Source organism: Sus scrofa, chromosome 6 (assembly GCF_054392235.1).
Source record: "Sus scrofa isolate SSC_HxYL_T2T_F1_AM1 chromosome 6, Sscrofa_HxYL_maternal_Yorkshire_Landrace_v2.0, whole genome shotgun sequence".
Classification (NCBI taxonomy): Eukaryota; Metazoa; Chordata; class Mammalia; order Artiodactyla; family Suidae; genus Sus; species Sus scrofa.
In genome coordinates, this window is record NC_139388.1 from 63,000,027 (window position 1) to 63,022,103 (window position 22,077).

At 59.7% G+C, this 22,077-nt stretch overlaps 1 protein-coding gene and 1 pseudogene across 4 annotated transcripts; both read right to left on the minus strand.

The window, feature by feature from the left end:
- Positions 1-339: 339 nt before the first annotated feature.
- On the minus strand, positions 340-4,027 carry LOC100521875 (leukocyte immunoglobulin-like receptor subfamily A member 6; annotated as a pseudogene). Its single transcript, XR_014806692.1, has 8 exons — positions 3,841-4,027; positions 3,595-3,630; positions 3,152-3,435; positions 2,693-2,998; positions 2,191-2,472; positions 1,619-1,918; positions 735-785; positions 340-587 (listed from the first exon to the last, which is right to left on the minus strand). The product of XR_014806692.1 is annotated as a leukocyte immunoglobulin-like receptor subfamily A member 6 (transcript).
- A 7,881-nt stretch (positions 4,028-11,908) lies between these two features.
- LOC100521696 (leukocyte immunoglobulin-like receptor subfamily B member 3) lies at positions 11,909-20,430 on the minus strand. Of its 3 annotated transcripts, XM_084962047.1 has the most exons (14): positions 20,319-20,430; positions 20,128-20,163; positions 19,670-19,954; positions 19,233-19,535; positions 18,723-19,019; positions 18,171-18,473; positions 17,566-17,616; positions 16,894-16,944; positions 15,783-15,905; positions 15,399-15,441; positions 15,284-15,321; positions 15,035-15,087; positions 14,131-14,283; positions 11,909-14,052 (listed from the first exon to the last, which is right to left on the minus strand). In XM_084962047.1, the coding sequence occupies exons 1-14, from the start codon at positions 20,350-20,352 to the stop codon at positions 13,906-13,908; spliced, it is 1,917 nt and encodes a 638-aa protein (XP_084818173.1). In that variant the 5' UTR covers positions 20,353-20,430; the 3' UTR covers positions 11,909-13,905. The 3 variants fall into 3 exon arrangements, with proteins under 3 accessions (XP_084818173.1, XP_084818174.1, XP_084818172.1); XM_084962048.1 differs by lacking the exon at positions 16,894-16,944; XM_084962046.1 differs by having other exon boundaries at positions 18,723-19,535.
- Positions 20,431-22,077: the final 1,647 nt, after the last annotated feature.

A 22,077-nucleotide genomic window follows, 5' to 3' on the forward strand; every position in this document is an offset into this window, starting at 1 on the left:
TATTTGTTTATTTTTCTCTCTCTCTCACTCTTTTTTCCCCCCTCTTATTCATTTCTTTCAACCATCTTTTGCTTCTGGCTGCAGAGGTGGAGGTCAGTAGTACACATGAGAGAATGTGGAATTAAATTAAAGGACAAATATCCCCCATGAACGAGGGCCAGAGCATGCAGGTGTGTCAGGTGTGGGGACACACCTGCCGTGTGGGCTGTGCCTCATGTCCCAGGTGAGAGAGGACAGGCCGTCAGGGAGAGGCATCCGTGCAGGAGGAGAGCACCTCGGTTTAACAGAGGCAGAGCCCTGCACGGGGAATCCCCAGTCCTCCGCCTGCACCCACACCCCGTCTCTCCCTCCACGGTCTCAGCAGGCAGTTCTCACAACACTGCAGATTCTCTTCCAGAACCTCCTGGGCCCATCAGGTCATTGCCAAGGCTCTGCACTCTGGATGGTGCCCTTTTGCCTCTGTGCTCAGCTCCTGGCCGTGTCTTGGGTTCCTCCATGGCTGTGTTGAGCCTGGAAGAGCAGAATCCCGAGGCCCAGGAGGATCAGGGCAGCCATGGCCATCCGGACGAGGTTCCCCACTGTGTAGTCTTGTGGGGGAGAGGGTAGGGGTTGCGGACTGAGAGGTCACAGAGATCAGGGCAGATCGCAGTCCCCCCAGAATCCTGGGCACAGCCTCCCCTTTATAGGACCTGCACCCCAGAACTCAGCCCCATAACAGGATTTCTCTTCCTCACCACTCCTGGGATCTGAATGGTTTTGTGATGGGTGGATGGTGTCTGCTGGTCCTGAGAATCATGAAGTGGGGGTGTGAGTGTGGAGTTGGGGACACGCAGCCCTTCCCTGGGTTCTGTGTCCCCCTCTGTGGAGTCTGCCCTGTGTCCCCTCTTGTATGACTGTCTCAGACTTTTCTGGGGTCAGGACCCTGTGCTGACTGAGCTCCAACAGGGCAGACTTGGCACCCCTCCCCTGAGACCATGAGCTCCCGTGGGTCACGAGGGTGTGACAGCCCTGCTTCCCATGACACACCCCCACCTGCAGCCGACCCTCCCTTTCCCCTCTGCAAGCCTGACTCTGTGAGCCCAGCCTCAGAGCCCATCCTCAGGGCAGGTGAGGGGCGCTGCTTCTCCCAGGCTGAGCGCCTACACTCCCTCACCGTGACCCCCTTTCCATCACCCTCTGACCCTTGGTGCCTCTGGAGTCCTGTGGTCCCCCTGCATCTCCTGCCCAAATCCCAGCCCTCCTGAGACACCAGCCGTGCTGGGGTCTGTGATCTTGGTCCCTAGGCGATCGAGGCCTCTGGTCACTCCGTGTCCTAGTGTTGTTCTCCCCATGTGAGGGGCTGCAAGGCCTGCAGACCAGGGGATCGAGACGTGGGTCTCTAACATTTCCCCCTTTGGGTCAGCCCTGAGTCCTCTAGCCTCCCTCTACTCTCCAGGAGCAATGTTGGACCCCAGCAATGAGGATGCAGCTGGTGGGGGGAAGGGAGTTGCCATCCCTCTGAGAGTGGCTTCCCCTCCTTCTCTGACCTCCTTACTCCCCCCCAAGCCAAGAGCTGCTCTGGGGTCATCAGCACCCTGAACTGACCAGGACCCAGAGGACCTGGGCTGGGGTTCCTTACCTGAGATCAAGAGCTGCAGGGGGTCACTGGGGTTTGACAGCACGTAGGGGGAGGTGCTGTGTGAGGTGTAGCACCTGTAGGTCCCATGGTGGGCTGAGGTCATAGGACTCAAGGTGAAGTTGGCCTGAAGGGGTGCAGTTGTGTCCTGCAGACTCAGGCTCTGGGCAGGAGCCAGCGACCCCTCCTTGAACAGATGGAAGGTGTCCAACACGATCTCAGAGCGACACTGCAGGGTCACGTTCTCTCCCCAGGACACTGAGGTCCCTGGATGGGCTGAGAGGGAGGGTTTCTGGTACATTCCTGGAGGAGAGGAGGGGGGATGTATAGAGAGCTGCCCCTGCCACACAGCCTTGACCCTGAGCTGAGGGACACTGTCCTCTCTCTAGGGACCCTGTCTGGGACCCCTTCTCAGGCCCTCTGTGTGGGTCTCTTATCTCCACATTCCCACCCCCTTTCCCTTAGACCACTGCCCCTTCTCAGTCTCTGCTCCAGGCCCCTCTCTCGGGACCCCATCACCACTGTATGCCTCCTGGACAGAGAGTCCGGCCATGGGCAGGACAGGGGCTCCTCACCCGCGATCAGGACGTCCAGGGGGGCACTGGGGGCTGACCACTCATTGGAGAGGTTGTGTGCAGCGTAGCACCTGTACCGGCCCCCTCGGGTGTGGCTCACATGACCCAGGGTGAAGTCGGGGCTGTTCTGGCCGTCAAGGCGGAGGGGAGGTGTGCTTCCCTCGTCCTTGGTCAGAGCGAATCTGCCAAAGCCGGCGTCTGAGCGACACTGGAGGGTCAGTCTGTCTCCGAGGAGCACGAGGGAGCCCGGCTGGGCCGAGAGGGAGGGCTCCCTGTACACACCTGGGGAGGCAGGGGCGGTGGCCCTGAGGGACGTGCCCCCCACATTGTTCCCTGGGGCTGCAGGGAGAGTTCACTTAGGTCGCCCCAAAGCCTCCCGCTCATAGTTCCCCTGCGAATCTCATGTGAGTCCCTTCCCTGGTGCCCCCTTAGCCCCAGGACTCCACTGGGCACCAAGCTTAGATCAAGGGTCCAGGAAATAGATGGGTCTGAGTGCCCACACCTTTGACCTGGAGATGCAGAGGGTCACTGGGCCATGACCACACGTATTGATGGGAGCTGGGGGAATCATAGCATCTGTAGGTGCCCCCGTGGGAGGCGTTCACGGGGCCCACAGGGAAGAGGGTCTGCCTCCCTCCCGAGTTCCCGAATTTCCTCCACCCGCTACGTCAGGGTGCGTCAGCGCCTCCCTCCTTCAGCAGGTGTAGTATGCCTGACCAGAACTGTGAGCTACAGGAGAGGGACACGTTCCCTCCTGATGCCACCATGGGGCTCGGGTGGGCTGAGAGGGAGGGTGCTGTGTACAGTCCTGAGGGGGCAGGAGGGATGGTGTTAAAGGGGGGCCTTCACCCCACTCCCCAGCTGTGTGCTGTGAGGGGACAGGCCCCCTGAGCCCACAGTCTGCTCGCCCTGCCTGTGAGGAGGAGCCCCAGGTGGGAGGGACCCGGGTCCTCCCTCTTACCTGTCACCACGAGGGCCAGGGGGTCACTCCGCCTGGACGAGCTGTTCCTGCTCTGATAAGTAAACTGGTACCGCCCTGCATGGCGGGAGCTCAAGGATTCAAAGTGGAACCGGGCTGTGTTCCTGGAGTCCTGTGTGGCTTCATCCTCCCAGAGTCCAGAGTCCCCCACTTTATACAGACGGTAGACATCAGCCTGTGGGGACCCCTGACACCAGAGGGTCACAGGGCTCCCCTTGGGACAGTGGGTCCCGGGTCAGCCCGGATGGAGGGTTTGGGAAGGACCCCTGGAAAGGAATCAGACCTGGAGTGTCAGGGTGCCCTTCTCCTTCGGCCTGTCTCCCCAGGGCCCTCCCAGCCTGGTCACCATCAGCCCCACCCGCTGTGCCCCCCTCCCCCAGGACAGAAGGCTGGTTGGGTGGAAGCAGGAGGTCTGGGGGACTCACTTGCCTGGACCTGGTCCCATGGGCGCCAGCACAGCCCTGGAAGAGAGTCCCCATGAGGTGAGCCCCACCCCTCACACACAGATGCTCCAGGTCTGGTCTGGCCCCTGGGTGCTGGGGTCAGATCTGGGGCTGAGCCCATCCCCCCATCCCAGAAGTTCTCCCCCGACTGAGGTTCCTGTGTCCCCGGGTCTCTCAGGGCCCAGCCCTGGGGGAGAGGGGCCCAATCCCTCCTTCCCCACAGCTCACCGAGGCAGAGAAGGGCCGTGAGGCTCGGGGTTGTGCTGCCACCTCCCATGGTCCTCAGCCATTGAGGTGACTCGCCCAGTCCTCAGAGGCAGCGGGACAGAGAGACACAGAGCGTGTGACGAGGCACAGGCTCCGAGTTGCTCAGGGGGGGTTCCTCCTCAGCCCGACTCCACTCTCCCTAGAGGATGTGGCCGAGGGCGTGGCCGTCTCTGAGCACCTCTGAGGCCACCTCTGAGCCTCCCTGCATCCCCTCCCAGGGTCTGCCCTCCGGCCTCTAGCTCCTGCCAGATGCACATCCAGAGAGTGCTGTTGTCCCAGACCCAGGGGCGAGAGGCAGCGGCAGGGCCCAGGGCTGCCCCGAGCTGTCTGGTTCTCCCTCTGCCTCTGACATGGGCCGTGGAATCTTCAGCAAGAACTTCCCTTTCCTGTGCTTCTGCAAATGCACGCCTTGTTCCTGCCTTTCATCAGCGCGTCCTTTCGGTCGGTATTTGTTGAGTAAGGAGCACGTTCAGTCAGGACTGCTGACACTGGGCTTTCCCTGGACTCGCAGGGCTGAAATGAATGAAGCCAGGCATCACCACTGCTTCCGTGGCAACAATTCGGTGTAGTCTTAGGAGACCGTTCCAAGGTGTGAAAAAACAAGAAAGCAAGACCCTGAGCCTCATGACCAGGTGAGTGTCTTGAAGCCTGGGTGCGGGTTGGGAGGGCGCCTCCTGGTGGCTGGATGCGTGGGGGCGGGTGCGCTATGGGCGGTCCTGGTGGTGGTGGGGTCACCTGGACCAGACAGGTCTTGAGCTGTTCTCAGGAGGGAGAGCAGTCAGGCCCCGGGTCACGCAGGGTCTTGAGCACCGTGCAAGTATTTTGGATTTTCTCTTTAAAGCCCTGAGAAGGTTTTCGTCAGTAGAGAGTGCGGACAGATTTCTCTTTTAAAAAGACTGCCACTGAATTCCCTTGTGGTTCAGTGGAAAAGAATCTGACTAGTATCCACAAGGATACGGTTTCGATCCCTGGCATTGCTCAGTGGGTAAGGATCTGGCATGGCTGTGAGCTCTGGTATAGGTTGCAGACACAGCTCAGATCCCTCGTTGCTGTGGCTGTGGCTGTGGTGTAGGCCAGTGGTTGCAGCTGCCGTTCGATCAATAGCCTGGGAACCTCCATATGCCATGGGTGCGGCACCAAAAGGCAAAAAAAAAAAAAAAAAAAAAAAAAAAAAAAGCCTGCCACCGTGGAGGGGATGTAATGCAGGAGGAGGGCTCCAGTGATAATTAACTTCTTAAGAGGCAACCCCCAGCGTCATGCTGGCTCCCGGATGGTGTATTGATCAGTGTTTTAGGTCGTTCCCCGTGGTTTTCTCATATGACACTTCCCAGGAACCTGTGGCTCTAAACATGTTCTTGGTGGAGTGGAAAGCAAAAGGCAGGCTTCCTCGTCCGGCAGACAGGCAAGGCCGTGGCCCGTTCAGACTAGCCGAAGGCGCCGTGTCCGGGGGTGCAGCACACAGGGAGCCCTTGGGAGCACGTGTGTTCGCGGGGAAGGGCTTCCCTGGGATGGGCTTGGCTGAGGAGGGGGCGCTGTGCTCACAGGGGCGGGTGCAGTCGGGCTCTAGGAAGAGGCCTTTGGAGGTGGGAGAGGAATGAGCCCGAGTGAGCGGGGACCCCCTTTGGAGGACCAGGAAGGAGGTGGATGTGCCGGCATAGACGGGACGACTCAGGGCTCCCGGGGGTCAGGGACCTTGTGGAGCAGGGCCCAGGGGCCCAGCAGTGTGGATTCGGGGATTGAGTGTGAGGTGGGGGAGAGGGGGATGCTGCCGGTGCTGCCAGTGTGGGCCTTGGTTTTCTGGAGGAGCCAACGGGGCCGCCAGCAGCGGGAGGAGGATGCCCATAGAGCGGGGCCTGGCGGGAGGAGGGCACAGCCCTGCCTCCTGACCTGGGGTTGTGGGTTTTCTTCCCTCAAGCCCTTCCCTCCACTGAGTTCCTTTTTTTTTTTTTTTTTCTTTTTGTGGCCACACCCACAGCATATGGAGGTTCCCACGGTAGGGGTTGAGCTGGAGCTGGAGCTGTCAGTCTACACCACAGCCCAAGCAACACAGGATCCAAGCTGTGTCTGCGACCTTCACCACAGCTCATGGCAACACCAGATCCTTAACCCACTGAGGGAGGCCGAGGATGGAAGCTGGGTCCTCCTGGATGCTGGTTAGGTTCGTCATCCGCTGAGCCCCAGCGGGAACTCCTTCCCTGACGTCCTTGTTTCTGCAGTTCAGCACCCGCTTTTCTCATCACCCTTCTTCACGACCTCTGAGTCCTTTCTGCCCCCTCGCTGCCCCTTCCTCCCCTGGCACAACCCCCTCCTCATCTCAGACCCGAATGCTGTCTCCAGGCACTGGGTAAAAACGCAGGCTGCAGGAAAAGCCGGTATTAACAAAGGAAACCAGATAAGGCTGCTGCGAGAGCCTGGACCGTCCATCTCCCCGCAAAAAGAGAGTGATGTCAGTGAAGACAAAATAGTATCTGAGGAAAGAAAGAGCCGGTCATCTTGTAGGTTTGCTCAAAGCCACAAATTTACGTGTCCCAGAAGCTTTGTGAATGAAAACCAGCACAGGCTTTATGAAGTCCGCTCACCCATCACAGTCATAATGAAACCAGTGGAAACGATGAGAAGCATCCAGGGACGACGTCATGTTCCATCCTGAGGAGAAGCGGTTCGGACGAGTCGAGCTTCCACCTCCGAAACCAGTGCTGTCAGCAGAGGGGGAGTTCTGGAGAGATGGAACGGGCCGGCTTGGGAGTCTCCTGGCGACATTCTTGGGGCGTGAAGGCAAGACAGGCATCGTTAGAGGGAGGAGTGTGGAGAGACTTGGTGCCCACAGACCTGCTCGAAGGGAAATGGTGAGGGGGAGTCTTCGGGTGGAAAGGAAGCCATTCTCGGGGGCACATGCAGGGTCCCCAGCGAAGGGAGACCCCCAGGTGGGCAGTAGCAGGTAAAGGCAGCGGGTGTGTTCTCCCCTCAGCTCTTTGAATCCCGTGGGGCTATTGAAAGCAAACATCGCGTGTGGTGGGGAGTTTGGTGCATGCAGACGAAGACGCAGAGCAGCTGCAGCGAGAGGGCGGGGGGTGCAGGGGTCTTAGGAAGATGCGGGTTCTGTGTTTCTCTGAGGCGCTGACAACATTCGGTCTGACATTGGGCGCGTGTATTATACTGCCTGGTGCAGCCACTTGCACAGCACAGCAAGAGCTACAGCTGGAACACCAGTGGATACAGTGGATACTAAGAAATACTCCCAAAGCCAGAAGGAGGCAGGAGGGGGACACCCGAAGAGCAAACAAGAGCGGGGACAAGGAGCGGACCGAAGGGCGAGCTTAGAAACAGCCTCGTTGGTCATTCCATGACCTGTAAGCGGTGACAGCACCACTAACTGGTGGACATCGTCAGACTGGGCCAAGAATTAAAGGACCCCATTTGGGAATTTGGAAATTAAAGGGCACCCTTCTGCCTAATGCACAAGGCAAAGAAGACCTCAGGGAAAACTGGAAACTATTTTGAACTGGATGGAAATGAAAGTACAGCCCCCTCGTCTTTGGGGGATGCAGCCAAAGCCGTGTTTAGGGGAACGGAGACCAGCACGTGTTGGTGGAAGGTCCAGTGTCCACACTGGGGCAGAGGCTGGAGAGCAGCCCCTGAACCAGCGGCCCCGTCCCCTGGTTACCAAGGGCCCTGTGTGTGGTGGGGCTCAGGGGATGGTGACACCACAGTCAAAGCCCCAAGGGCTGAAGTTCCCACTGTGGCTCAGTGGTTAACGAATCCAACGAGGAACCATGAGGTTGTGGGTTCCATCCCTGGCCCAGCTCAGTGGGTTAAGGATCCAGTGTTGCCACGAACTGTGGTGTAGGTTGCAGTCGCAGCTCGGATCCTGCGTTGCAGTGGCTCTGGTGTAGGCCGGTGCCTACAGCTCTGATTAGACCCCTAGCCTGGGAACCTCCATGTGCCATGGGAGTGGCCCTAGAAAAGGTAAAAAAAAAAAAAAAAAAAGACAGGAAAAAAAGCCCCAAGGGCTTTGTGCCCACCCCTGTGGCCCCGTCTCCTTCCTGGAGAGCCTCTTCTGCCCGAGTCCGGGGACGTCTCTCTGTCTAGCCTGTTCTCCTGCCCACGAGTGTAGTATCCTGTTCAGCCCCCAGATGTCTGCGCATTGGAAGCATTTTCTAAATTTATTCATTAAAAAAATTTTTTTGGTCTTTTTGCCATTTCTTGGGCCGCTCCCATGGCCTATGGAGGTTCCCAAGCTAGGGGTCTAATCGGAGCTGTAGCCACCGGCCTAGCCAGAGCCACAGCAACGCAGGATCCGAGGCACATCTGCAACCTACACCACCGCTCACGGCAATGCCAGATCCTTAACCCACTGAGCCAGGCCAAGGATCAAACCCGCAACCTCATGGTTTCTCGTTGGATTCGTTAACCACTGCGCCACGGCGGGAACTCCTTTTAAAATGTTTTCCTATAGGCGACTTACCATGTTCTGTGGCACAGCACAGTGACCCGTTCATACGCATTGGTTCCTTCCTTCACACCCTCCTCCAGCATATTCCGTCACAAGTGCTCAGATTCCGTTCCCCGGGCGATCCAGCAGGATCCCACTGCTTACCCACCCGCATGCAGCAGCTGGCATCCAGCAAGGGCTGAATGCCTCTGGTCTCCTTAGCATCTTGCAGAGCCCCGAGCATCACTGCTTCCCCCAAACCTGGCACTGCCCAGCGGTGACCCAGGCCCTGACGCTGTAGTCGACAGCTGAGGGTGTCACTTTGTTGGTGGGGGCGGTATCGTGGGCCTCCTAGCCCTGTCTTTGGGGGACTCACCTTGACCTCCAGACCCGTTCCTGGCGCAGGTTTACCTGTCCCCCATCAGTGGGTTGCAGCCTTGTGACTTGGTGGGGATGGCAGTGCCCAGGTCGTCACAGGAAGTTCCATCCGCACAGACGCCCGATGTATCTTTCCGTCAGTGTCTATCGGGCACCGGGGGCCTGTCAGGAGCCGTGTTGCGATGGCACCTGGCTTTCCGCTGCAGGTGATGGATGAGATGACCTGAACCTGCAGGGACCGAACCTCCCCTCAGCCCCTGGGCTCCGCGAGAATCGCCAGGCCTCCCAGTGCCCACGGGTTCGTCGGGTCCTGGACGGTAGCCCGAGGCTCTGGCAGAGCCCCGTTTCTAAAACCGTGGGCTCCCCTCAGACCCGCACCGGTCTCAGTCCCTTGAGAAGTCCCTTCTCCTCTCAGGTATGACACCTGCTGCTTCCACAGTCCAAGGATGCGGACCCAGAGCTGTGCCGCTCTCTGTGCTGGGTGTTGCCGGGTGCAGTGGCGTGTGCCTTGCTGGAGGGGCTGTGTCTTGGCGGGTCTCAGAGAACAGGTCCTCTGCCAGGATCTCTGCTTTGGCAGGCTCTGAATCCTTGAGTTTCTTTTTTTCTTAAAAAAAGAGTTGGGGCTCATTGGGTTAAGACCCTGACTAGTATCCATGAGGACGTGGGTTTGATCCCTGGTCTCGCTCAGCGAGCTAAGGATGTGGTGTGGCTGTGGCTGTGGTGTAGGCCGGCAGCTGCAGCTCTGATTGGACCCCTGGCCTGGGAACCTCCATATGCTGCATGTGTGGCCCTATAAAAAAAGGAAAAAAAAAAAAAAAAAAGACCTGCCATCACTCCCAGCACATGGAGTCTGTCTCAGAGCAACTTGAACACCCCCACCCTCTCTTCCTCATGCCCCGTTCACAAGACGCCATCAGCCTGGTGGACCAGTGCTCAGGGTCCCTGGGCTGTGCTGTGACCGAGGGCAGGTGGATTTGTCCCAAGGGTGAATGTGTACTGTCCCCCCTCCCAGGTGAAGAGGAGCAGCTGCTTACTTCCTTGGGGCACAGCCACAGTCACGTGACCAAAGGCTGCCCAGTTCTCTCCTGGGGATGGTATCCATGCGGCACAGCAGCTGTGACAGGGGTGGGTGGGCGCTGGGTGAAGTCATGGCACTCCACCATCCAACACCCCCCTTGCTTGGCCACGCCCATGGCCTGCAGAAGTTCCAGGGCCAGGGATGGCATCCGTGCCACAGCAGTGACCTGAGGCACAGCAGTGATAAAGCCAGACCCTGACCTCGCTGGGCCCCTCGGGAACTGCCAGCCTCAAGTACCCTTGACCCGTTCTGTTTCTCAGGGGCCAGGCTGCTGTCGTAAGCAGGGCTCTGTGGGCCCCCACCACCACCTCTCTTGGGTGTGTGAGGGGGGCCCTGGTCCCTGCTAGTCCACCTGAGTGAGGGCTGGTTTGGCTTCACCGTGCAGGGCCTGTCGGAGTTACCTTGTCAGGGGGAGATTCGCTTTCCTGTCTTTCGAGACTGACTCTGCTTTGGACGCTGATTCCGTGACTTTGTGGGTCAGTGTATCCTTTGAAGGCTTAAAAAAAAAAAATCTGTGTTACATCTGTGTGTGGGCACATCCTAGGGTTTCTTTGGCCTCTTGAGGAGGGCACGGCTCTGGATGCTTCTTGGTTGTCCCAAGGGCTCAGCCTGAACTTGAAACGCCTGTCGTCACTGTGCAGGCTCTGGGAACTGAAGCCAAACTCTCATTTACTCTGTTTCTTAAAATGATCGTAGAGAAACCAAAGACGCTGGAGTTCCCATGGCGCAGTGGGTTACGAATTCGACCGTAGGAGTTCCCGCTGGGGCTCAGGGCTTAAGGAACCCGACTTGTCTCCATGAGGACTCGAGTTTGATCCCTGGCCTCGCTCAGTGGGTTAAGGATCCAGCATGGCCATGGGCTGTGGTGTGGGTGGCAGACGTGGCTCGGATCCTGTGTTACTGTGGTGTAAGTGGGTGGCTACAGCTCCGATTTGACCCCTAGCCTGGGAACCTCTGTGTGCTGCAGGTATGGCCCTAAAACGACAAATGACCAAAAAAAAAAAAAGCGAAAATACCAAACCAAACCAACCAACCCCCCCCCCCACCGCACAAAACCAGTGTACACCCTTCAATTAAACAATAACGCTCTTGGAAAACTGTCACTAATAGACTTGCTCAGTCTATCAGCTGCCACAACCCTTCAATTTAAAAAGAAAAAACTTCATTTCTAGGAAGTGCAGTGGTATAGAACACAATAAAAGGCGATACGCCTGTTTCTACCTTATACATGTCACACCAGGAGTGGAGCTCTGCTTGATGGGGGCAAGATGGGGAGACACGCTTCTGTCTCCTCCTGATCCTCGCCTGCAAGTCTGAGGTGCAGCTGATTTGTATGCATCGAGGAGGCACTCGGGGACATGAGGTAAATATTTTCAAATGAGAGGGAGAGATGCTTAATCTTATTTTTGATTTTCTGTGCGTGCAGCGTGGTAATCGTGAGCCATAGAGTTTTATTCCATCCCTCGGCACTTATCACCTTTGGCAAACTTTATTTAATGGCTTGGTTCTTCCAGTGTCCTGCCGAATAAAAGTGTAAGAGGGAACATTCTTGACTCAGCCTTAACTGCAAAGACAGATTTCACATTATTTACCTTTAAGACATGATCTCTGGTGTTCCTGCTGTGGCACAGTGGAAAGGAATCTGACGAGGAACCATGAGGTTGCAGGTTCGATCCCTGGCCTGGCTCATGGGTTAAGGATCTGGCCTTGCCGTGAGCTGTGGCGTAGGTCCCAGACGCGGCTCGGATCCTGTGTCACTGTGGCTGTGCAGTAGGCTGGCCGCTGTAGCTCCGATTCAACCCCTAGCCTGGGAACCTCCATATGCTGCCGTTGTGGCTCCCTCCCCAAAAGAAGCCAAGAAAACCCCAATAGAAAATGATTTCCGAGGAGTGATTTTCTCAGGGTTACTTGTGCTGCTGCTTCCTGGCTTAAGTACTCATTTTCTCCCCAATAAAACTTAAGTCTCAAGAAAAAAAAAAGAAAGAAAGATTTTTGGAGTTCCCTGGTGGCTCAGTGGATTAAGGATCTGGCGTTGTCACTTCTGTGCCTCAGATGACATTCGTGGCGGGGAAATATCCACGTGCTCCAGGCATGACAAAAAATAATATTTTATTTTAGATTTTTACAGATACTTTGATAAATGATAGTTTATGTTCTTTTATTTCTGTGTTTTTAAATTATAGATTGGTGACATATTTATCAAAAGCTTTTTATCTTTTGGTATATATATATATATTTTTGGCCACACTCATGTCATACCCAGATTCCAGGACCAGGGATTGAACCCATCATCAGAGCCACAGCAGTGACAATGCTGGATCCTTCACCTACGAGAGCTACCAGGGAACTCCATCAGTATTTTTTTTCTATTTAATCTTTTTCTTCCTTGGCCACACCCATGGCATATGAAGTCACTGGGCCAGGGACAGACTCCAAGCCACAGCTGTGACGTTGGTAGCAGCTGCGACAACAGCGGACCCTGAAGCCGGCTGCCGTGCTGGTCTGGGGTTGGAACCCATGCTGCTGCAGAGACAATGCCTGGAGGCTTAAGCTGCTGCACCATAGTGGGACTCCCTCTGTCATCTTTCAGTGTTTGACGAGTGTTGGTTGGCTTTGGAGGATGAAACCCAGAACACAAAAGCCGAGCTCCCTGCGCGTTCCCTGTCTTCGAGCTCCCTGGCCAGGTGTTGGTATCTGTTCGGCTTTGCTGTGGCCGAGTCAGATGTGCTGGGGAGAGCAGTCCGGTCCTTCCCTGTTCTCTGGAGCAGCCGGGGTAAGTCCGCTGTGTGTCTGTGCGTGTGTGTGTTTCATAAGGACGTGCTTGTTCAGAAGCACGTGAAATCCAGACACACTTCCAGACGCAGAGGCCACTTGGGGGTCAAATTTTAAACCACAGTTTCAACATATTTAACACAGACCACAATTCAGATCTGTTTTTGGCCTTTTTTTTTTTTTTTTTTTTTTTTTTTTCCCTGTTTCAGGGCCACACCCGAGGCCTATGGAAGTTCCCAGGCTAGGGTTCAAACCAGAGCTGCAGCTGGCAGCCTCGACCACAGCCACATCGACACGGGGTCAGAGCCACATCTGCGACCTAGAGCACAGCTCATGGCAACGCCGGATCCTTCACCCACTGAGCGGGGCCAGGGATCCAGCCTGCATCCTCATGGATGCTAGTTGGATTCATTACCACTGAGCCATGACGGGAACTCCAAGGTTTGTTATTTCTGTTTATCTCCATCATTTTAGTAAATTGTATTTTTGAGGATTTTTGTCCCTCAAACCTGTCTGGATTTCATCTGAATTTTCTTGTGGCATAAAATTGTTCACACAGTTCTGTTTATTTGTGTATTTAGTTTTTCTTTTCTGGCCTCCCTGCGGCATGCGGAATTCCGAGGCCAGGGATCAGGTCTGAGTCGTATGCAGTGTCTGCGGCAATGCTGGACCCTTAACACCCGGTGCCAGGCCGGGGATCGAACCTGCATCCTAGTGGTCAGAGATCCTGCTGATCCCGTGAGCCACGGTGGGAACTCCATAAAGTTCTTTACTTAAAACTGTAGGGGAGTTCCCTTGTGGCTCAGTGGGTTAAGGATCCGGCATTGTCATTGTTGTGGTGAGGGTTTGATCCCTGGTCCAGGACCTTCTGCATGATGCAGGCGTGGCCAGAAAAGAAAAACCCCAGAAAACCCCATCTGTAGGGTCTGCGTAGTGTCCCGACAAGGGTCACGTGTGCCTTCGTCCCTTGACCCTTGGTTCCCGTGCCTGGGGTTTGAGCGTGTGATCGGTGTTGGCAAGAATGGCATGTTGGCTCTCTGGATTTTCCTCCAGTTTTTGCTTGTCCTCCTTGGTAGTGATTCTTGTCATTCTAATTTCCCTCCTTCTACCTTCGTTTGGAATAATGTACGATTCTCTTTCCAAATCCCTGGTAGTTGAGATGTCTGTTGCTTTATGTCCAACATGTGGGGTTGTTAGTTCCTTAGGGTGGAAGGTGACCCCAGAGGGCCCCCGGAGCTCCTGGACTCGTGTGAGGAGTCCTGGCTGGGGGGTGGTCCTCAGGGGGTGTCCACGGCCAGCAGCTCCTGTGCCTGCTGGGGTGCCTGCAATCCAGTCCCTGGAATGCGGGGTCTGGGTCCTTGGGGGGCTAGCGGATGGCGAGAACAGCATACACGCTGGGCTCTGCTGGGGGCTCCCCAGACTGGGAGGGAGGGGGTGCCGTTGTCCCCCGACTGAGGGTCCCGTGGCTCAGCTGGGCGTAGGTCACGTCCTGGGCATCTGCAGATGCAGCAGCCTGCAGTGGGGGAGAGAGAGTCCAGCTGTACCTCTGGGGTGAGGGGCAGCCTGGGGGCCCAGAGAGGCAGACACCCACCTGACCGTCCCCCTGCCTGTCGTCTTCGGCTGGTCTGTCCAGCAGTGCCCCCGACGGGGAGGGAGGAGAGGGGGCCACCCCCCGCCTCACTCTCGATCTGGAGTGGTTGACCTGGGCGTAGGTCTGCTCCTGGAGGGCTCCATGCTTCCCGTTCTGCTGGAGGGAGACAGTGAGACAGAAACAGCACCTCCCGGGTCCTGCTCCCCTCCTGCAGTCAGTGTTCCCCTCTGTGGTCCGCTGGGGGCCCTTTCCTGATGGAATCGCCAGGGCTCCCTCACACCTCGGGGCCTCTGGACGCTTTCCGCGGTCCTGATTCTGTCTCAGCACCTGTCCTTGCTCATGTGGCTCCAGCCACACCGCCCACCTTCCTGCCACAGCCCCTCTCGGCCTCAGCCAGGACCTTTGGACATGCGGCCCCGCCGCCGGCACCCAGTCCCCTTCTCTTGCTTTATCTCCCTGCATCCGAGGACCCTGCCTGCCCCTCTGCATAGTGCCTCTCTCCCCGCTGCAGGGGAGCTCAGGCAGTGTGGACCGTGCTCCCTCTGCAGCTGCAGCACCTACAGGGGGCCGGGCGAGGTGCTCCCCTGGGCCCGTCTGTTGGGAGCAGGAAGGTCGGGAGCCTGGGCACTTGCGGGCCATTCCCTTATCCACGCATCCTCCTGAGCCGCGGGGCTGCATCCAGCACCAGAGGGTCAGACAGAGGAGGAGGAGTCGGGAGAGGGGACCCCGAAGGTGGGGTCATGAGGAAACAGGAGGGGGAGGCACAGGGGGATACCCAGGGGCCCAGAGGAGAGGCCAGTGTGGGTGCTGGTGGGGCTGGGGTGTGGGCACTGAGACGGCTGCCCTGGGTGAAGTTGGGCCACAAGAAGGTCTTTGGTGGCCTGGCCAGGAGCAGGGGTCTCACCAGATGGTCCAGCTCCGTCCCCTCCTCAGACTGTGTGTCCTTCAGGGCAGCATCTGCTGGGGCAGAACCGGGGAGACGGGGGCCTTGCTGGGCAGGACTCCCTGAGATCGCTCAGGGCTGGGCCCCCTGCACCCAGAAGGCAGGTGATGGGTGCTGCATCAGTCCTTGCCCCACCTTGGGCTCCCGTCCCCCCACCCCCCGCAGAGCTCTCCGCCCCCACCCCCAGGGCCACCCTCCTCTTCTGCTCACAGAGGTTCTGGTCCTGGGTGTCGGCGGCTGGGCTGGAGCTGGGAGGAGACGGGGGTGTTAGGGGTGGATGGGGTCGCGGGCAGCTGGGAGCCTGGGGTCTTGGGGCAGGAGTCACCTGTTCTGCAGGCCTCTGTCCTCGGGCTCTGGGTCTGCAGCCCCTGCAGGAAGTCGGAGGTCAGCGTTGCCCTGGGCGGGGTCAGCGGGCACACCTCAGCCTGGGCCTGTTATGCCCCCTGCTCCACGGGGCTCCAGGGCAAGAAGGAAACCCTGACTCCTTCCCGCACGTGGGTGTCAGTGTTTCAGGACATGAGACTCGAGAAACCCCCTGCATGTCTGCCTGTGACCTGACGTTAAGAGTCTTTGTTCCAGATTTTCAGACCTGAGACTCTGGACCATCTCCTTCTAAGCTGACCTTACCCACCTCTTTCTTTGGTTCCCTTTGGCTGGTGCCCTAAACCCAGCGCCTCTGGGGGCCTGGGTCCCCCTGTTCCCTGCTCACCTGACTTCCTGCATCTGTCCTGACCCCGGTGTCGGTGTCGATGTCGGAGGAGGAAGAGGAGGAGGAGCAGCAGGACGAAGGCCACCGAGACCCCGATCAGAAGGCTCAGGTACCATGGGAGGCCTGGGGCACCAGTGAGGTCATGAGCCATTTAATCGTGCACCTACTGTGTGCCAGACTCCTGCTGGGGTCTGTGCATTCACCTCCCCTACCCACCCGCCCATTTTACAGATGGGGAAACTGAGGCCCAGACGGGGAAATCAGGGCCCTGTGCGACCCAGCCTGGACGACAGCCCTGGGACTGGCACCCAGGACTCTGGGCTCCCTGAGCTCTCCTCGTGCTGCCCCCCAGGCAGACACCCGCTTCCTGCTCGGGGTCTCCTCCTGTGCAGGGGGCCCTGTCCCAGGGTCTCATCTGGGGCTGAGGGTCCTTCCTTGTCACCCTGCCCACCCCAGACCAGCAGGACTTGGCACAGGGTGGGGAGGCACCTGGGATGGAGTTTTGTCCCCCCCCCCCAGGAGCACCCCCCCTGCAGGCTCTGGTGCCCTGGGAAGGTCTGGGCTGGGGGCTGTGTCCCCCCCAAGCTCCATGAAGTGGGTGTCACTGCTCCTCACCTGATGGCAGCCCTGTGATCCCGGGGCAGGGGACCAGGGAGCCCACCAGCCTTGGACCCGAGACTCTGAGGAGGGAGGCCCCTGGCTGGTTCAACAGCGGGAACTGGGACTGCAGCCGGGAGTCTGAGCCCAGCCCTCACGCTTCCTCCGGGAGCTGAGCTCCCCGAGCTGAAGGGGAAGCGCCTGGAACCCTGGGCCCCTGTCCTGCCCCCGCCCCCTCCCACCCACAGTGTCACCATCAGGCCAAGAGGGGACAGGCCCCATCCAGTCCCTCCTGGGGGCCTCCCTGTGAGGCCTCCTGTTTTCGTGGGTCCCGGTAGAATCAGACCTGGAAGGACCCCCGAGCTCTGGGCCTCGACTCTCTCCATTGACATGTGGACAGGCAGAGGCCCTCGGGGGGTGGGGGCATCCATGTCCGAGTGTCCAGAGGTGCCTGACTTGGGGGCACAGCCCCGCCCTGCCCCCCACGGACCCCCCTCCACAGACCCGCACTTACCCCTGCGGGGGCCTGAGTCCTTGGGGGGGAGGGGCTGATCCTGGGAGCCTCCTGGGGGTCAGGATGGGAGGTGAGGAGGCTGGTCCCAGCATCCCCCTCCCTGTGACCCCCTTCGCCCCCCCAAGAGCCCCTGGAGCCCTGGGGTCCCCCCCAGTCTCTGCCCGACCCCACCCCCTGGATGACCAGCCTCTCCTTGAGCCTCTGAGCAGCATTAGCTCCTCCAAGACTCAAAACTGCCCTGGGTGGCCTGTGCTTCCCATGAGCAACTGGGCCCCGAGACTCCCTGTTGCTGAATTGGGGCCTGGGGGTGAGGGCTGGGGCTCCTAGGGGTCCTGGGAATGAGGCCAGGAAGGGGCTGGGGGCTGGGGATGCCCCTGGAGTCCCCACCTCACTAAACTCTCCCTGCACCTGCCCTGTGTCCTCCCCAAGACCCTCCCGGTGCCCGCCTGGCACCTTCCAGACCTAGGGGAGGGGGGGTGAGTGGGGGAGGCAGGGCCTCTGAGGGGCAGGTCCCTTCACGCCCACCCCAGCCAGGCGCTATCAGGGGACAGGGTCCTGGGCTGCCTGAGCTCACAACAAGGTCAGGGTCCCCTCACCTGAGACCACGAGCTCCAGGGGGTCACTGGGCTGTGACAGCAGGTAGGGGACCCCCATCCACAGACCCGCACTTACCCCTGCGGGGGCCTGAGTCCGTGGGGGGGAGGGGCTGATCCTGGGAGCCTCCTGGGGGTCAGGATGGGAGGTGAGAGGGCTGGTCCCAACATCTCCCTCCCCATGACCCCCATGACCCCCCCCCTCAGAGCCCCTGGAGCCCTGGGGTCCCCCCACATCTCTGTCCGATCCCTCCCCCACTCTAGGACACAAGCTGCGCTGGGATTGGAGCAGGAGTTAGGTCAGCTAAGAGCTCGAGGGACAGGCCTGGGGCCAGTGGTGCACTCGCTGGACTGAGGCCCCCGTGACTCCCCAGCTTTGAGTTGGACCTGTGTGTGGGGATGGGGCCCCAGAGGATCCTGGGAAAGGGCTGTGGGTGGGCGAGGGGTTGCAGCTCCTTGGGGGCCCCCCATCTCCACTCACACTCCTCCCTGAATCTGCCCTGGGGCCGCCCCATGGCCTTCTCCCTCCTCCCCCGAGGACCCTGGAGTCGAGACGAGGGAAGGGGGCAGGATCCCTCCATCCCCCTGGGGGGTGACCCTCCCTTGAGTCCACTTCACTGCACCCTAGAAAGGGGGTCCCCCTAGAGCTGGCCATGGGGACACACAGAGGACAGGTCCCCTCACCTGAGACCACGAGCTCCAGGGGCTGACTGGGCTGTGACAGCAGGTAGGGGTCCCTGCTGAGTGAGCCGTAGCACCTGTAGGTGCCCCCATGGGCTGAGGTCACAGGACCCATGGAGAACTGGGCCTGGTTCTGCCCAGCTCGGGGCTGTGACCTAAGACGCAGCGGGGGGTGGGCCGCCCCCTCCTTGGACAGAAGGAAAGTGTCCATGGGAACCCATGACCGACACAGCAGGGTCACGTTCTGTCCTGCGGCCACTGAGGGGCCCGGTTGCTGTGAGAGGGAGGGTGTGGCAGGGAACCGTCCTAGAGAGAGGGAAGGGGTGAGGGGCTGCCAGCCGCCCTGGTTCTGAACAGAGACTCGGCAGGGCATCTCCGAGGACCCTCATCTGTGTGTGTCTGTGTTTCTCTGAGCCTCTCCATCCCCCCGACCTCCAGTCTGGCTGTCCCTCCCTCCCTGGGGACCCCTCCCCCTGGTCCCAGCATCCCCTCTGGGGCTCCCCCAGCAGGGCCTGTGCAGAGTGTGGGTCCCCGTCTGACCCGCTGGCTCCTCACCTGCCACCAGGATGTCCAGGGGGTCACTGGGGACCGACCACAGGGAGGAGAGGTTGTGTCCACCATAGCATCTGTACCGGCCCCCATGGAGGCCGCTCACCTGGCCCAGGCGGAAGTGGGCCTGAGAGAGCCCAGCCTGGGGCTGCTGGGCAAGGCACTGGAGGAGGTACTGTGCCCCCTCCTTGGCCAGAGCAAACCTGTCATAGCTGATGGCAGAGCGACACTGGAGGGTCAGGCTCTGTCCAGAGGCCACGACAGGGCCCTGCGGGGTCAGGAGGGAGGGCTTCCCAGAGCCCCCTGGGGAGAGAGAGCTCTGGGTTAGAGGCTGCTTCCCCCATGACCCCCTTGTCCCCCCTGGCCCCCAGGTCTCACTGTCTCTCACACTTTGGGTTCTTGTCCAGGAGCCCCACCCCCTGAGCCTCCCCCTCACATGGGGCTCTGCTCTGACCAGGCCCCCAGGGACCTGCCTGGGGCCCCAAAGCCTCTGGGACCAGGCTGGGCCCCCCTCACCTGAGACCAGGAGCTCCAGGGGGTCACTGGGTTCTGACCACACCTGGGGTTTGTCTCTGAAATAGCCATAGCATCTGAATGTCCCCCTGTGGCTAGGGGTCACAGGGCCCACAGAAAACAGGGCCTGGGTCTGCCCATCGGGGTGTCTCTGTGTGTCCAGGGTCCAGGAGGACTTGTGTTCTCCTTCCTTAGTCAGGATGAACCTGTCATATCTGTGCCATGAGCCACACTGGAGGGTCACGTTCCCTCCTGAGGCCACCACAGGGCTGGGCAGGGCTGAGAGGGCGGGTTTGCTGTGGTCTCCTAGGAGAGAAGGGGGCAGCTTGTTACATGGGGCTCATGGCCCCTGAGCTCCCCCAGGGCTGGGACCCACCCTGAGAGCAGACTCCCTTCCTGAGGGCAGCACCTGAGGCTGGGCCCCCTGAGTGTCCTCTCACCTGTCACCACCAGTTCCAGGGCATCGCTGGGCTGTGACTCGCCAATGGGACTGATGTAGTAACAGCGGTACCTCCCTGCGTAGACCTGGGTCATGTATTGAATGGAGAACTTGGCCGTGACCCGATCCTCCAGTGGTCTCAGTTGGTACCAGGGAATTTGCCTTCCCTCTTTAACCAGATGGAACTCCTGGGCCCACAGAGCCCCCTGACACCAGATGGTCACAGGGCTATTCCAGGTGACCAGAGGGCCTGGCTCAGCCCAGAGGGTGGGTTTGGGGAGAATCCCTGGAAGGACATGAGAGACCAGGTCACGAGACCTCCCCAGCTCTCAGCCCAACCCTACCTGGTTCCCCCCCCCCCTTCAGCCTCTCCCTGCCGTCTCCATGCCCAGTGCCTGGGGGTGGCCCCAAGTCCCCACGGAGGAGAGGAGGCGCTGGGACCCCTGGGCAGCGACTCACCTGCCTGCACCTGGGTCCCCAGGCCCACATTCAGCCCTGGAAGAGAGTACCCGTGAGGACTCGCCCTGGACTCTGAGCAGAACCCCTCGTGCCTGGGCGCCCCTGCGTGCTGGGTGTCCCAAGAGAAGATGCCGGTGTGGGGAGGGGGCGGGTACCCCCGGAGCAGGGCTTCCCCTCGCCCTGCATCTCACCGAGGTAGAGCAGGCCCGGGAGCATGGGGGTCATGGCGTCTCCTCCCCGTGGTCCAGGCTGTGCAGCTGGAGGAGAGCCCGGCGCCCTCAGGACAGACAGGGCCCAGGGTGTGGCCCCTCGGAGGCTGGTCCTTCCTGTCACGGGGCTGTCAGGTCTGCAGCCCCACAGGAAGGGGAACTGCCTCTTCTCGGGAGCCTGGCTCTATTTTTGTGGGTTTTTTTTTTCCTGGTCTTTTTAGGGCCCCTGTTGCTGCATATGGAATTTCCCAGGCTATGGTGGCATCAGAGCTAGCAGGTGCCAGCCTGCAAAACAGCCATGGCAACACGGCATCCGAGCCGCATCTGTGTCCTACACCTCAGCTTGTGGCCACACCGGCATCTTAACCCACTAAGGAAGGCCCGGGTGTGTTACCACTGAGCCATGCCAAAAACTCCCCTGGTTCTTGTTTTGGGGACAGCGTTGGTGCCTTCCTGGCATCCCTGTCCAGTGATGGGAACCAGGGCCCGTCCTTCCCTCTGAGAGGCTCCCCCTGGGGTCTAGCTCCCTCCCCAACCCGCCCACCAGCACGTCCCTGTGGGTGCTGGGAGTGGACGGGGCCACAGACCCTGGCGATGCTTCAGGGAAGATGCAGGTGCCCACCACAGCCAGGGCTCAGTGCATCACGGACCTGTGTGTGGCTTCTGAGTCCAGTTCAGGCAAGGTGGCAGTGAGCTGGGAGGGGAAGAAGGAAGATGTGGGAAGGAGAGGCTCCTCTTCTCCTGTCCCCGAGGGTGGGCTTCTGTCTGTCCCAGCCCCTCCAGGGGCTTCTCTGTGTCTCTCCTGCAACAGCGTCCCCCCCCACCTCCGTGGGCTCAGGCCCTGAGCTCTTCCTGCCTCTTCCCGACCCTTGGTCCTTGGCGGGGCGTCCTCCTCCTGCCGAGGTCCTGCCTTGCAGCTTTAGAGGACCCTGATGTGGGTGAGGGCTTCCTTTGAAGGAAACCACTTCCTTCAAGTGTCGCCTCTGCTCCTGGAGCCTCGAGAGCAGTGCCCTTTCTCTAAGCCTGAGTTTCCTCCTCCACCTGTTGTCAGGAACCCCACTCCTGGGAGGGGTGTGGGCTGAGCGGTGACTGAGTCCCTTGGAGGACGGGTCACGTTACCTTCCCGACTGAGTGACAGAAGGACCGGGTTGGGACATGAATGGGCCGTGGATTCAGACTCCCTGGCAAAGTCGATGCTTGCTGTGCCCAACCACCAGCACCACCGCCCCCCTCCCCCCGGAGCTGGGCTCTGCTGTGAACCCTGAGAAAGGCCCCTCAGACCGTTTGTGACCCAGGTGGCCACAGGCACAGGCAGAAGGAAAGGAAGAAAGTTCCCAGAGTGGAGAGGGGCCCAGGGAAGGAGAGGAGAAGCCCCAGGGGGTCCGGGTCAGTTGGGGGCCTCGGGGAGGGGGACCCCAGCTGCTCACAGTGGGGAGGGGTCAGGGCTCCAGGCGAGGGTGGACGTTGTGCCTCTGTGTCTCCCGTGTTGCTGGGCAGGTCCTGGGTGAGGTGGCTCTGCTCGCAGACCCAGACCCATGGCAGCGCTGAGCCGCGGCCCCCGTGGGCCTGAAACCGAGTGCAGCCAGTGTGGGCGGCCGGGCGTGGGTGCGAGGCTTGCCTGGGCATCCTGCCGGCAGCCCCTCCAGCAGGTGCTGCCTCTGAGAACTTGGACCCCGCGGGGCCAGAGGGGCTGCCGGCCTGCCCTGGTCAGCCGGACTCGCAGGAGTGCCCTGGGAGAAGC